At 40.3% G+C, this 15,651-nt stretch overlaps 1 protein-coding gene across 6 annotated transcripts in view; it reads left to right on the forward strand.

The window, feature by feature from the left end:
- The window catches only part of CKAP5 (cytoskeleton associated protein 5), a 97,695-nt gene that overhangs the window by 11,025 nt on the left and 71,019 nt on the right, over nucleotides 1-15,651 (forward strand). For 3 of the 6 annotated variants that reach the window (XM_039538384.1, XM_039538379.1, XM_039538385.1), the window contains exons 2-6: nucleotides 1,295-1,611; nucleotides 4,880-4,971; nucleotides 8,109-8,302; nucleotides 11,337-11,543; nucleotides 14,535-14,706. In XM_039538384.1, coding sequence (XP_039394318.1) covers nucleotides 4,915-4,971; nucleotides 8,109-8,302; nucleotides 11,337-11,543; nucleotides 14,535-14,706 — 630 coding nt within the window. In that variant the 5' untranslated portion in view covers nucleotides 1,295-1,611; nucleotides 4,880-4,914. The remainder of the gene's footprint in view (nucleotides 1-1,294; nucleotides 1,612-4,879; nucleotides 4,972-8,108; nucleotides 8,303-11,336; nucleotides 11,544-14,534; nucleotides 14,707-15,651) is intronic. The other 3 variants (XM_039538381.1, XM_039538383.1, XM_039538382.1) reach the window with 1 other exon arrangement.

The raw sequence follows: 15,651 nt of genomic DNA on the forward strand, positions 1-15,651 counted from the left end.
GAATTTGCAGTTATAAATGTCTTATTGATCAAGCCAAAACCAAACTAGTATTACAAAACTTTCTTCAGTTGATTAGCAAGCTTTCATTTTTGGGATAGTGCTGAATTGTAACAATTGACTTTGAAAGAACTAGAATCTGTTCTTTATTTGAACTTTTCATCCTATTTACTAGTGAAACTAGTTGGAAAAGTTCCAGAGCTAAAACACTTCAGTCTTGCAAATCTATTAGTAATAAAGCAGTCTTAGTATAGCAGGCATTGTTATCTATGGAGGCTAATTACTAATTAGATGTTAGAAAGTATTCACATTGGCATTCATATGCCTCCTATAAGAAGCCTTCAGATAATAAAAGCAGAACCTTGGTTGCAAATGAGGCCTTTGGAGTATCATACAAGACTGAAAAATTGGAGAGGCATGCAGAACCCATTAAAGGGTCTCAAGGGTTTTTCACCTTCATTTTAAGCTATTTTGACAGAGGAAAAATTCAAACTATGTAAGATGTTAAGAATAAGGAATATGTGGGGCAATAATTAAGCCTAAAGAGAAGTGATCTTTAAGACTGCAATTCTCCAGCTGTGGACAATTGAAGCTTTTTTTGCTGATTCTCAGAGCTGGTTGCCTATAGGATGCTGGTTGGTTTTCATTATTTCTATATGTGATTTGGCATCTGGAAGGCAGGCTAAAATGTACTACTTTGCTATGACTTTAGTTGACATATATGTTGTGTGATTGTGAGTGGGAGGGAAGATGTTGAAGAATGGGTAGGAAGGTTTCTGGGGGACTGACTTTCTGCCACATTGTGAAAAAGCTTGAGGACTCCTATTTTAGGGCTGGCCTTACTTTTGGTCATGAGATGATCCCTAAAATACAAAAAGCTATGGAGTTAAACTTTGGAAACTTCAGCACTGAATTAACAGGCTCAAAGATAAAATAGCTGGATGAAGAGAGAGGTCCACTTTGCTCAGTGTTGCATTAACACTTCACTAGAAAGCTACTTAACTTTTACTGTTGCTGTGTTGATCATAATGTTAGATGCAACTCTGATGGGGCTAGTGTGGTCACTTCTGTCCTATACCAAACCTTTACTTTGTGCTTAGCACTGGAAGACTTTGGAGAGAAGCAAAACACTTCCTTTTATTCCTGGAGTAGTGAATTCATGTTGCTGATCTCTCTTCTTGGACACAGATGAGGGTTTGCCTTGAACAAGGCAAGTGTTAAACTTTTTTTGTTGCAGTGCTTTTTGGACATTGCTTTCTGGTACCTTCATTTTAATACCTGTCCCTGTCTCTTCTAGGCTTTCTCCTTGTGAATAACTTGAGACCTTGTGTCTGCTGCTCCTTGTAGACTTCCTCAGGAACATGAAATAAACAAGTGACAGTTTCACTGCTGCTCCCAGGATTCTGAGTAGGAGCCATAAATCTATCCAATGTCTTAACTTCACACTCCTGCTGCTTGGCAAAGCTGAGTAGCAGACACTGGAGCTGTCTGCAGATTGGGGAAGACAACACTACGTCTGTTTACATTTGGTTCCCTTTCGGATGGTTACCTTCACAATTTATAAGGGCTAGAAACAATCCCTCATACACTTGGGAAGCTTCCCACTTGTTACTGGTAAATGTATTTTTCAAACCCTTACTTTAGTGCACACAAGCATTGTGGGAAAGGTGGATCTTCTGGCAGGGCCGGATTAATCGTTTGTGGGCTTGGCACCACTTGCCTGGAGGGGCCCAGCCAAGCCCCCCACACTTTCCCCCCCCGCCCAACTGCTGAGACTGACCAGGCTTCTGCACCAGTCCCAAGTGGCTCAGCTCTGGGGAGACAGGTGGGGCCCCATAGGTGGTGGGAAGCAGAGACTGCCTGGAGCTGGAGGTGCACTGCGGTCTGGCTAGGGGGCTGAGAGGAGCAAGTGATTGGGGGTGGGGTGGGAGGAGGGCAGGGGGAACCAGCAGGCTGGCAGAGTCTCGGGGCACAGTGTTATCTTTCACCTAGTCGTAAATGTAGATTAAAGACAACAGGTAGTTCAGAGAGATTTTGGTGGAAGAGAGGGATCAATATAAGGTGTAGGAAGAGAAGAGGTCAGTTATGTAGATGCAAATTCAGTTACAGAATGCTGGTGATCTGGCTTGAAACAGAGGGGCTTTGACACCATAAGGTGCATTAGTGAAACTGACTTTATTGTACTACAGTAACTCCTCACTTAAGGTTGTAGTTATGTTCCTGAAAAATGCGACTTTAAGCAAAATGATGTTAGGTGAATTCAATTTCCCCATAAGAATTAATGTAAATAAAGGGGGTTAGGTTCCAGGGAATTTTTTTTCACCCAACTATATATTGTATAGATATACACACAGTATACGTTTTAAACAATTTAATACTATTCACAGCTATGATGATTGTGAAGCTTGGTTGAGGTGGTGAAGTTAGAGGGTGGAAGAGGGAGGGATATTTCCCAGGGAATGCCTTGCTGCTAAATGATGAACTAGCACTTGGCAGAGCCCTCAAGGGTTAACATGTTGTTAATGTAGCCTCTCACACAAGGCAGCACGAACATGACAGAGGCGAGAGAGCATGGCAGACACACACCCTTGTGGGTGGGTGGGAGAGAGATGTGCACTGCCCCTTCAAGTAAGCTGACCCACTCTTAAGTGCATTGTCTTTTTAAGTGGATCAGGAAGTTGAGAGAGCAGTTGCTGCCCCAAGCTCTGTGTCCCCTCCCTGCTCTATATGGAGAAAGGGTAAGCGGAGTGCAGGAGCAGGGAGACACCCTGACATTAGCAGCTCCTTTCCTTCCCCCTGCACAGCAAGCAGGAGTCTCTGGGAGCAGCTCTGCAGAGGACAGGAGCAGTACATGACAGTGGGGGGAGGGACAGCTGAACTGCTGGCAATTGATAGCCTGCTGAGTGGCTGCAGCACAGGGAACTTAGGGGGACTGCCAGTCCACCCTGGTTACAAGCCCCCACCAGCTAGCTGCAATGGTTGCTCTTCCTGCAAGCAGTGGTTAGAAGGGAGCATTGCACAACTTTAAACAAGCATGTTCCCTAATTGATCAGCAATGTAACAACAAAACAACTTAACCAGGACAACTTTAAGTGAGGAGTTACTGTACCTCTGTGGAGTGTGGAAGTGTGTGGGGGGTTTTTAATGGTGCTTCTCCTGTGGAGTGTGTGGTGGCTTTTTTTATTTTGTTCTGTTTTTGTTTTTAAATGGTACCTCCTTTAACACAAACTTCAAGGGTTGAATTCTGCCTTAGATACAGAGTACCTTTTTGTGTTGAAGTTGATGGCTTGTCCTACCTTATGTACCAAGGGAAGAATTTGGTCAGTAGGCTGAAATTAAGCTCTGGTATAAATGGGTGAAATGCCCATTTAAATTGGTGAGAGTTGTATCCACTTACAAAAGGCTAAATTTGGTCCATAATCTAAATTAATTGGCAAACGGGAATAGTAAACCCAGCCATTGTTGGCCTTCCCACCCTCCTATGCATAGAATCTTAGAGTGATCTGGGGATGGTCTCTTTATTATTACCCTAATATTATTTATTTAACTAAATAGGACAAATCCCCATTTTTGTTGGCACCTTAAGTTTGATTTCTGTCTTTGCTTCTGAAAAACCAAACTTGTCCTATTTTCAATACCATTTAAGTAACTCTGCTGTTGCTGAAAAGGAAGAAAACAATCACATCAGTGTTTGCAAACTGGGAAAGACAAATTACATAGTTACACTTTAGAATAGGTTTGCTACTTTTGATTGTACTTTCTGCACATAAGCCTAATGTTGACTCTTTCTTTCACTGTGGAAACTCTGTGCAAATTGGCTGGTTTATGCATCCATGGTGAGAACAATCTTGAGCAATATCCCTAGAAGATGAGAGTATTTGAGTAGATCTTCCTGACTTTTTAATTAAAAAAAAAGTACCTGAGTTTATAAAGTAACTCTAGAAGATGTCCCACTTAGTATTATCTATTACTCTTCTTCCTGTTCTGCACATCCTAGTTGATATTCTGGATTCTTTGCAACCGCTTCAAGTTGACCCTTTTCCAGATTCACTTCATCTGTTTGTATACAGAGCCCCGGGAACTCTTCCCTTCCTGCTGCTGAATTTTTATTCTACTAACTTCTTCTCCCTTGTAGCAGTATTCTTGGTTTATTTGCTGAACAGTCAGATTAGTCACATAATACATCCAAGATGGGGATTGGGTCTCAATGATCTGTGACCCATTCCTATTAGATTTAAGAAACTTCTAGAAATATTTAAATGGATGTGAGTTTGTAAAAAATTGACCTGCTGCTGACAACTGAACAAGTGATAAAACTAATTTGACTGCTAGCATAAATGGGTCTGTCCCTCTTTCAGCACTGTTCAAATCAATCATGCTTTTTTGTCAAAGTCCTAGAAATGGCTGTCCTTATACTAGCAAGTCAACTATTTTCAGGGTACCTGTTGCTGACAATTCTTGTCAGCAATGAGTCAGCTTTCTAGTGTAGATAGGCATCTAGTCCTTTTTGGCTTTTTTAAAAACTTCCTTGAACTCGCTACACTTAGTCTGACTTCTGCATGTCTTATTTCCCATTTGAAACTTTCCCAGACTGAGGCTTCAGTCCCCTGGAATATAACAGATTACAGTATCAATGTTCTTTAACCTGTAACTGTTTAGTTGTCTTTCTTCTAAGGCTAGAAGAATACCATGGCCTTAGTGGTGGGTACCTAAATGTAATGGCTAGCTTAATTCCCACCCAACCCCAGCTACAAGGATTAGAATGTTTTTATGGAATATTGGATTTTCACTTTTATTTCTGTTGGAATAATAAACAAACTAGATGTAGCACCTTCTGAAACTGCCTGGCTTGTTGGAGTTAACGGTATTTTTCTCTCCCCAGGAATTACTGTAACTATAGAGAGAACCTGAGGCACAATGGGAGACGATAGCGAGTGGATTAAACTGTCCATTGACCAGAAATGTGAACACAAGGTAGGAGAACTTGTCCGTGGGAGCTGGCTTCCTCCATATACTTGATGTGGGTGGTTCAATGTGGCTGCTGTACATACTGATTACACCAAAGTGGGTAGAGTCTGGACAATCCCATGTTAAAGCATGCAACCTTATTTGAAACTGCCTCAGTTCTGTTAACAAAAGAGGGAACTGAAAGCTGAGTAGGATTTCTAGAGCAGAATTTAGTTGATAGCCTCCTCTTAATAGATCAATCGAAGTGTAGTGTCCAACATGTTAATGTTCCACACATGTGAAATGGATGTCCATGTCAGCTCCTCTGCAGTTGAACTGCTGCCAGGACCCCTGAGGAGTGATGGGAAGAATTGATATCAACCGGTGGTGGTGATTCTTTACTAAGAAGGAGATAATATATCCATTTTTCATGTCCACCTTCAAGTACAGTAGAACCTCAGTTACGAACACCAGCTTTACTAATTGACCAGTCAACCCCACACCTCATCTGGAACTGGAAGTACACAATCAGGGAGCAGCAGAGATTGGGAGGGGGGGCAAATACAGTACAGTACTATGTTAAACGTAAACTACTAAAAAAAAAAAGGGAAAGCAGCATGTTTCTTTACATAGGAAATTTTCAAAACTGTTAAGTCAGTGTTCAGTTGTAAACTTTTTGAAAGAACAACCATAATATTTTGTTCAGTTATGAACAACCTCCATTCCTGAGGTGTTTGTAACTCTGAGGTTATACTGTAATGATTGAAGAGAAATCTTGAGGTTGCCAACACAGCGAGGATGTCTTGATACGTAGGAAAAATAAAACTTTCAGAATTTCAATTCAGTTAGGCTAATGTATTTGGTAAACCAAGTACACCTCTACCTTGATATAATGCCGTCCTTGGGAGCCAAAATATCTTACCACGTTATAGGTGAAACCGTGTTATATTGAACTTGTTTTGATCCACTGGAGTGCGCAGCCGCCCCCTCCCCTCCCCCCCCAGAGCACTGCTTTACCACGTTGTATCCAAATTCGTGTTATATTGGGTGGCGTTATAGCAAGGTAGCGGTGTATTCAGTATGTACTAGGAGTTTGATATTAGGTATGCATGTAACTTTGTGTATATGTACATTCTGTGGATTTTATTCCCACTTCAATCTCCTGACAAGTCTTATGTGGAGGAATTGAATCTGGTTCCAGTTGGCTGGCAAGTATAACTGAGCTGGGAGGTCTTTAAGGCCAAAGTGAATTGTACTCAACCTGTGAATTTAAGGAGCTTTTGCATCCTTGCTCTCCATCTTACTGAACAAACTGGAAGACAGGTAACCAGACACTTACGGGCAAATACTAAGGGTGATCAACTATTTTTTTTTTTTTTTTAAATTAAGAATTTCCTTAAGATGGGTCTTCCATGCTTTCTTAACTGTGAAAACCCTTCCTACCTTCAAGAAAAGCTGCATTGGAATATAAAATACTTTCCAAACTCACTCCAGCTAAAATGGGCATAGAATCACAAATTGAAATTGGGGGGAAAAAAACTATTAGAATCACCTCATCTTTAATTCAGGATTGGTCCCTGCAGATATAACTTTGTTTTTATGTAGTACACTTTAGAAGTTGGTTTCTCATGAATTAAAGTGGGAGGCATCTATGCTTAGCCTGACATACATCAGTATAAGAATCTTGGAGATTCCCACAGCCACAAGACTTATGCTGATCTATAGATCAGCGGTTCTCAAAGTTTAGCAACCCTAGGACCTCTGCTTTTATTTAAAAAATTTTGGGGACCCCCCAAGCCTTCCCTGCTCAGCCCCCCCCCTCTGTGGCACTCTGTCCCCCATTCTCACTCACTTTCACAGGCTGGGGCAGGTGGTTGGGGTGCGGGTTCTGGGAGGGAGTTTTGGTGTGGGAGGGGGTGCGGGCTCTGGGTATGGGAGGGAGTTTGGGTGCAGGCTCTGGGCTGGAGCAAGGGGCAGGGGTGCAGGCTCCTGCTGGGTTGCGCTTACCTCTGGTGGCTCCCGAAAGCAACCGGCACATCTCTCTGGCAGCAGCTCCTAGGTGTGGGGGCCAGGGGATCTCTGTGCACTACCCCTGCCCGCAGGCACCGCACCCATTGACCTGCAGTTCCCAGCCATTGAGAGCTGCGGCATTGGAGCTTGGGGCAGGGGCAGTGCACAGAGGGACATTCTCCCCCCCCACACCTTAGCCCCACTGTGCTGACAGACTTTTAGCGCAAGGGAGTTGAGGGGGGGAGTTAATCAGCAGGCTCCATGGACCTGCGGAGGTACCCTCAATGGACCCCAGTTTGAGAAATGCTGCTTTAGATGTTGTATCGTCTGACTTATACTCAACCAAAAAAATTGTCCTGTTTTTTTCCCTCACTGGGAAGTTTCAGACTGCATCTCAGACATTCTGTCTTGATGTGTGTCGTGAAGTTGCATGCATTTTATGTTGAGATCATCCTTGGAAAGAGTGCTTTGGGATTATGTAGCTGCCCAGTTCATACAGATGGAGAAGTTTTAAATACTGTTCTAAAATGTTCTTGTTTAGCTTGCATATTCTAAGTAATCTTGGCTATATTCATTTAAGGTAGCAGTGATGGTTTTTGTGTGTGTGGTGTGTTTTTTTGTTTTTTGTTTTTTTAGTTAAACGTGACCTAAAAATGTACTCTCCGGACATACAGGCTAGGGCAGAATAAACAGTGTCTGTAACTGAATAAATTTATTAATCATAACTCTTACCATGATCAAAATTAAACCAATTATACAAAGCTAGTACATACACTTAGGACCTGAAGCTGTACAGAATTCCTATTGAGGAAAATAAGAATTCTGCATGTAGAGGGCTTGCAGGATTAAACACTTTTTCAAACCTTCAGTGGACTAACAAGCAATAATACCAGTGTGGGTAAAACTAATTCTTACATGAACCTGATGTTTCTTCAGTGGAGAATAGGCAGACTAGCTGCAGCTGGTGTATCTACACAAATTTTCATTCACAACTGATCTATGTGCTTGCTATTCTTAGCCTGTGCTTCCTTTTGATCAGAGACAACTATTCAAGCTATGTACTGAGAAGGACAAATCTACACAAGTTATAATGAAAGTTAAATGGCAGGCTGTTTAACTAAATACAGTGCCTAACTCGTGACTTCTTTTCCTAGTTGTGGAAAGCCAGAGTGAATGGCTATGAAGAAGCTCTGAAGCTTTTTCAGAAAATAGAAGATGAGAAAAGCCCTGAATGGTCCAAGTATCTGGGACTAATAAAGAAACTTGTGACAGACTCCAATGCGGTGGCTCAGTTGAAAGGATTAGAAGCAGCACTTGCCTATGTTGAAAATGCTCATGTAGCAGGAAAGTAAGTCCTTTCTCCTTCCTAATGTTTTTGTGACAGTTAACATGACCTTTCTAGGAAGAGCTAATTTGCCCTGTGCAGCTGCCACTTTTAGTGTTTCTGCCATGTTGCCAATTTACTGCCTGATCTGAAGAAACTGTTTACTGGATGGCCAGTTGCTAATGACTCTGCTGTGCTCTGACTGTAACTTCTTGTATTCATAAGCTCTGTGACAAAACAGTGTGTTTTAGTATTCTAAATCCTAAAAAAAAGTCTTTTCTGAAACAGGAAAGACAAGTAAAATGCAATGATGAGTTGAAGGAATGATGCCATAAACTGGGATTCCTTTTCTCACTTGACCATAATACATTAAGCAGTCTTATAACTTGAGAAGGGTAGGAAGTGGAATAAAAAGTTCAAAGTTAAATCCTTCACATGAAACTGAACTCTTCTTCAATAGACCTATATGGAGTGAGTAGAACACACAATTAGCTTTGGAGTTAAGGCTTAGATGAAATTGCCTGGATTATGTATGGTAAAAATACTATGTGATTTTAGTTTTAATGTACAAAATCCCAGCCAACTAACGGTCTTTGTGAATCATTGTGATTGTCAAACAATATAAATGAAAACTCATTCAAATGTGGTGAGTGATCTGGTCTATCATCCAATATAGTGTACAATGCAAGGTTACAAGAAATCAGGAGCTGCTGTTTGCATGGTAGCTGTTTCTTCAAACCTGCTGATGTTTAGAAAAGAGCCATCTGGGTTAACTTTCTTCCTCCTGACTCAGGGTGGATTTGATTTAAATCAGTTTGATTTAAATCACTAGTCAGGAAGACTTGATTTAATCATAGATGTCTACATAAAAGTGCATTCTTGTTGGTCGTTATAACCTTAATACATATTCTTCACAACTGTGAGATAGATGAGACCCAATCTGGGTCTCTTACGGCTTACTGCCATTATAGGTTTTCCCTTCTGGTGAGAGAATGGTATGGTAGATTTCAAATCAATGAAGGCTACACTCAGAAAGACCTCAAGACTCCTGGAATATTCTGCTCAAACAGTTTCACTTTTGTTTCTACTGCTTTTCCCTCCCTTCTCACATTTATCTCCAGACTACTTTTCCTTGTCCAGAACTATTCTGCCCCCAACAATTTTCTGTTCATTGAACTTTTTGAAACTTGTGTATTTCTCTCCTTGTCATAAGGAACTTACAGGAAATAATAGTGTGGGACATAGTTTATTATTAAAAAACTAAAAAGTGTTTTTTAATATGTAGTGAATTTTGTTAGCAGTCTAATCATTTCTATTGCTATGTTGCAGAAAAAGTAAAATAGGGAGGGGGGAAGTCTTACAATTAAATGAGTCAACTTTCAGAATTTAACTGGAAAATTCTATATGCTCTAGAAATGTGTAGAAATCAAACCAATGGACTTTGTTTATCTCTAGTTCAAAACTAGCAACCCATTTCACCATGTTCGTTGGATATAGCATTAGAAATCAGTTAACCTTAACTCAGGACGTTAAGAAAACACAGCACACCAAGCAATTGTAGGTAGTCTTCTCTTGTATACTGGAGAAGTTAAAATTGTCATGTTTTTGGGAGTTGCTCCATCAGGCTAGAGACAGCCAGAACTGCTTGTATAGTGAACAGTGATGTTCTAATATTGCTGGTTTTTAATTAAAGAACAGAAGTCTTTAGAATAGACCGTCCTTCCCAACCAAAGTGCAGTATTGCCAGCCGCAGTGGTATCCTAGATTTTACTATACCTTTCTCTGCTTCCAAGGCCAGGGTATATCTACATAGCAAAGAAAAACCCAGGGCTGGCCAATGCCAGCCAACTCGGGCTCATGGGGCTTTGGCTGCGGGGCTATTTCATTGAGTGAAGACTTCCAGGCTTGGACTGGAGCACAGGCTCTAGGACCGTCCCACCCTGCAGGATCTTAGAGCCCAGGCTCTAGTCCAAGCCTGGAAGTCATTCACAGCAATGAAACAGCACCGCAGCCTGAGCCCTGCAAGCCTGAGTCGGCTGGCATGGACCAGTTGCAGGTTTTTCTTGGCTATGTAGATGTACCCTCAGAGTACAGACTTAGTGTTGTCCACTTTACGTTCAGCTCAATGAAGAGAGCATCTGTGTTGGAAATTTTTACTCTTTCAAATGAAAATTGAAGATGCAAAATATTAGTACCTCAGACGGGAGTTATATAAAAAGTCCTGTCAATAGTTTCAAAACTATAGCATATGCTATAATTAACTGCTAAATTCCAGCACTTGGAATATCCATCCTGATGGTGCATACCAGCATACTTTCCCTTATTCTCTTCTAAATCCCTCCTTCAATTAATCTTTTCTTCCTCATCCCTTAAACCCACTCTTCTATGCCAACCTTCTATATTATCTAAAGATTTAAAAAGAAGCTAAAGGACAGAACATGTAATTCCATAACTGCTGTATATGAACCTCCCTCTTTTCCTGGTATCTTTTTGTACTATACTTAGATTGCAAGTTTCTTGAGCATGGATTTGCATCTTTATTTTCTGTATGAAGCACTGTATACCTATGAGAGAGCAGAGTGTCTGTCTGTCCATAATATTTCTCTCACGCACAACTTTTGGTTAGTGCCTTGGAACTCTCAAAGCTAGTCTCCTCAGGCATTATGCTGTTCTGCATGTATTGAAAGATTAGTGTGCACATATATATTATTAGTGGTGCCCATTAGTGTGGGTTCCACTGTGCTAGCACTGTACAGTCCCTGCCACAAAAAGCTTTACAATCTTAAACAAGATACAACAGGCACATGAAACAAACATAGAGGGGGAACACTCTTTAGCTAGTAAAGTGCATGTGTAGTACCGAGCCAAGTTCAGTAACAGTGGAGCAAGTCTTCAGGGAATGTTATTGCCATGGTTAACCTAAATAAGATCTAGTTTCCAGAAGGTGAAGCTTGCTTAGTTATCTCAGTATTACTATGTGTGCATATGTCACATGGGTCGTAGAACTAATTACATTCGCTATTCTGTCTGCTGAAAACTAAATGTGATCTGTTTTCAGGACAACAGGAGAAGTGATTTCTGGAGTTGTAAATAAAGTGTTCAATCAACCTAAAGCCAGAGCAAAGGAGTTGGGTATAGACATCTGTTTAATGTATATAGAAATTGAGAAAGGGGAGCCTGTACAAGAAGAGCTGTTAAAAGGCCTGGACAACAAGAACCCTAAGATCATAGTAGCATGTATAGAGACATTGAGGAAAGCACTGAGGTAAGTTCTCTTGTTTCAACTCCACATGCTGTTAAGTAACAGATAATTTAGGTAAGGCTGTAGGTGGCTCTGGAATTTTGGTATTGTTAAATCTTCTAGATTGTAATGACTTCAGTGAACTGAATCTTTTTTAATGGCCACATTTGCCCTGACAGGAACAGTGTGGGAATTTAATCAGATGAGTTTTCTCTGCAATTACCGTTCTTGTGTCTTGATCAGTTTCGGTCTTGGCAATCTGGTTGCCAGACTGATTAAGGAAAACATTTTCTTGAATGCTAGGAGCAGGGTTATTGCCCAGCAGAACTATTGATTCCAGGCTTGGGAACTTACCTCTTCTGAACAGATGAAACAAAGTTGTTGAATGAACTAGAACAATTGTAAATAAATACACCTCTACCCCGATATAACATGAATGTGGATATAATGTGGTAAATCAGTGCTCTGGGGGGGGAGGTGAGGAGGGCTGTGCACTCGGGCAGATCAAAGCAAGTTCAATATAACACAGTTTCACCTATAATGCAGTAAGTTTTTTTTGGCTCCCGAGGACACTGTTATATCAGGGTAGAAGGGTATCTTTGAGTTTAAAATAAAAATGGTTTTGTGTCTTCCCCACAAATGCTCCCCTTGCTGATTGCTAATGCATAAAGTAATATAATCTATTAGTGTGGTGTTAATGAAACAGCAGTCTCACTTGGGATAACAACAGCTTTCACTAAAGAATTTGATATTGTTCAGGTCATTCCTAAAGCAAATTTTAAATATCTTTGGCTTGGTGTGCATGCAATTAAAGAAAAGATGCGTCTTGTATTGTGCAATAATTTATTTTAAAGCAAGAACTGGTGAGCAAGGGAATTCATGTGTCTGGCATAGTCTAGGAATTTCTTAATAGGAAAGGCTATAACAAACTTCTCAGAAGCCCAATCAGTGTAAGTCTAAAATAAAATATAATTTTAGACTTATAGCACATCTTGGGTACAAATGTCACATGAAGTGTCTTACATCTGTCAAATCTGCAAAAAAAAAAAAAAAGGAATTTTGCTTATAAGTTTCTGAATACTTTTCTATATTTTTTGCACTTTCAGATTTCTAATTCAGGAGTTCCATGTAGTATCAGTTACTTAGCTGTCCCCTTGATCTGTAGATGAACTTTTAAAAATATTCCCTTGGAAGTGTCTAATTTCACCAGTATGTGGAGTTTGCCAAATCCCTGTAGTATTTCTCTTTGCTAAATGTAGGCTTATCATTGTTTTCCTCTTCTCTCCTCCCTCAAGACACTTTTTTTTTTTCCTTTTTTCCTCAGTCTAAATCTCTAAATTTTCAGTGTCTGATGGATGATCCTGTCAGTATTTGGTATGTGAAATAGAAACTTTAAGCATAGGAATCTCTAGAACAGATACAAATGGCCAGTATTGGGTCCTTTTTGAAGAAAGCAACCCCCTAAAAATCAGCTAGTTCCTAAAGCATGAGGATAGATTGTCTTTGTTGTTGGTGTTCCATCTACTGTTACTGCAGATGACATCCTACGTCTAAAGCCTATTTTTAATTCTAAGATATATGCCTCTGTAGTAGTGTCCCAGATTTAAGAGTAATTATCAGTTATAAGTTGCCTTATTTAATCATGTCATATTGTGCTATAAAAACAAACCGTGTAACTGGGAATCCTGATGAGCCTTCTCTGCCACTTGCGTTTCAGCTGTAGCTCATTCTATAGTTATGTTCAATTCTTTAAACTAGTCTATAAAATTATTTTATATCCTTCAGAGATGAGATGGTAAAACCAAATTCATTATTCAAGGTGGAACTCACCATTGACCCATGGGACTAGACGGTTTTTTGCATTTTTGCTGTATTAATACAAGAACAGAGATCTCAGCCTTTGTGGCCCATCCTGTGTATCAAGCAGGCATCTTTGAGCTGTCTGCATTGGTGCCTAGCTTTGTCAAGCGTGTAACCAATTAGAACCCATTTGTTTTAATTAAAAAATGTTCCTTCAGCGTGCATTACCTCACACTTCTCAGGTTTTAGTCTGTTTAGCTAGTTAGTAGGGAAATTCTTCCATAGTTACTCACAATCATCCCTAGTCTCTTGACATAACCATGTTGTAGGCTAATGTATGGACCAACATTGGCCCTAGTATGCTTCCCTGGGAAACTCTGGTATATATTAACATTCCCTTGCACTGGATTGGTGACTCATTTGTATTCTATATCTTAATCCGTGACTGGGATGTTCCTCCTGCAGCTAATCTGTTTGTTATAAAGCTTCTTGTAAACATCTGATAACAAGAGTGCAATAGCACCTGACCAGTTCTTAGTAGCAGAGTACAGGAAGAGTACTGGTGTGCTCCCATTCAGTAGTGATTGAAAGCTGAGACTGTGCAACAGGCACAAGGGCAACTTGCAGATTCTGGTACCAAATGGTGGATGACCAGGTTTGTGTGGGGGGGAAGTGTGTGTCAAAGTGCACACTTTCTGTGAGATGACCCATGGCTCACTAATCTGCTCTGACAAACAGCAAAATTACTAATGCTTTTCTGCAGTGTGCCTCCAAGGGATAGTCAAAGGAGATTCTAGTGTGATCAGAAAAATAGATCACATAAACTCCAGTCTAAGGAGATTTCTTGTTCTCTGGCAAGGGGACAGGCTTAAGCAGCAGGTTGGATTACATGCTTTGACGTGGTTCAAAAGCCTGGTTTTATTATTCCAAACTATGAAGGAGGGAAGGAATTGTGATAGAGCAACTGTTCTTTAACACAACAAATGAGTAGCTTCAGATTGGTAAATGATGGCAATGCATGTTAATATGTAGAACCATTGCTGATAGTATATATTCTGACACAACCTCTTGTATAGGCTGTGTCTTGTACAAGAAGTTCTGTCTAGGACCCTGTGTCAAGATAATAGCTAATTAACATTGATGGTCTTTGTGGCTGAATTTGTTGGATTTTGCGCTCTGCCATTGACATCTGTGTGTGTTCTTTTTAACTTTCAGTGAGTTTGGTTCAAAAATAATCTCACTAAAGCCAATTATCAAAGTGTTGCCAAAACTCTTTGAGTCTCGAGAGAAGGCTGTTCGAGATGAAGCCAAACTCCTTGCTGTAGAGGTCTACCGCTGGATAAGGGATGCTCTGAGACCACCATTACAGAACATAAACTCGGTTCAGGTAGGCTACAGAAAGTGTCTATCTGAGCAAAGTTTTATGAACTAAGGTTCATAAATATTCCAGTGTTCAAACTAATTCTTATAACCCCCTGTTATATACCAGGATGGGATATTTTTACCTGAGCATGTATTTTTCTTGAGCCTTTCCGTCTTACTGAAAACTGTTGCTGTCTAGTAAAAACACTCTAACTTTCTCTCTAAAACAAAATTATTTCATTTTTGTGGCTTCAAAATAGTAACTAAGCAACATTTGTGGTTAAAGATGCATAGCAAATCTGTTCACTACTTTGGTGGGTGAGACGTGGGAAAAATACCATATCCAATTGCAACTAGAGGGGGAATTTAGGTGGGTAGTTTAGATTCTCCCCATCTTTTTTGGGCAACTACACTTGCCCATCTGCTCCCTTTAATAACTAGGTGTCAGGGTCACCATTCTCTCTTGGCAAAGAAGAGAGAACTTGCAGTGTATTATAACAAAAATAAATATGTTCTGGTAATGTCCAGGATTTGATAGGCATTGTCTATGCACAGGAAGGTCTTAATGCAATAGTATGGTGTTATGGAAACTAAATACTCAATCTTCAGGGCTTTCCAAATGCCCACACATCCATCCTCTGTTTAATTGAGTATTGTGGTCAGATGGGAAGTTGTTGCTTTTAAACAATAAGGTAGTAACATCTCTGGTATACAGAGAGATTCAAAAAGATTCCTTTCCCTGAAAAACTGAATTACCAGTACTGGTTTCTACAACTAGGTATTCAAAGCTGGGCTGACCCAACCCTGCTTACCTAGTGACTTTATGCTATAGCCATGCCATTGCATGCAGGGAGATTAATAAAGACTTTCATATAATCAACCAGCCATTTTTCCTTTATTTAGATCATAACCTCTTCACAAAAGCCAAAAATGTTTTCCCACTGTCCTAACCAGTTTCTGTTTTTTAGTA

Source organism: Mauremys reevesii, linkage group 4 (genome assembly GCF_016161935.1).
Source record: "Mauremys reevesii isolate NIE-2019 linkage group 4, ASM1616193v1, whole genome shotgun sequence".
Classification (NCBI taxonomy): domain Eukaryota; kingdom Metazoa; phylum Chordata; order Testudines; family Geoemydidae; genus Mauremys; species Mauremys reevesii.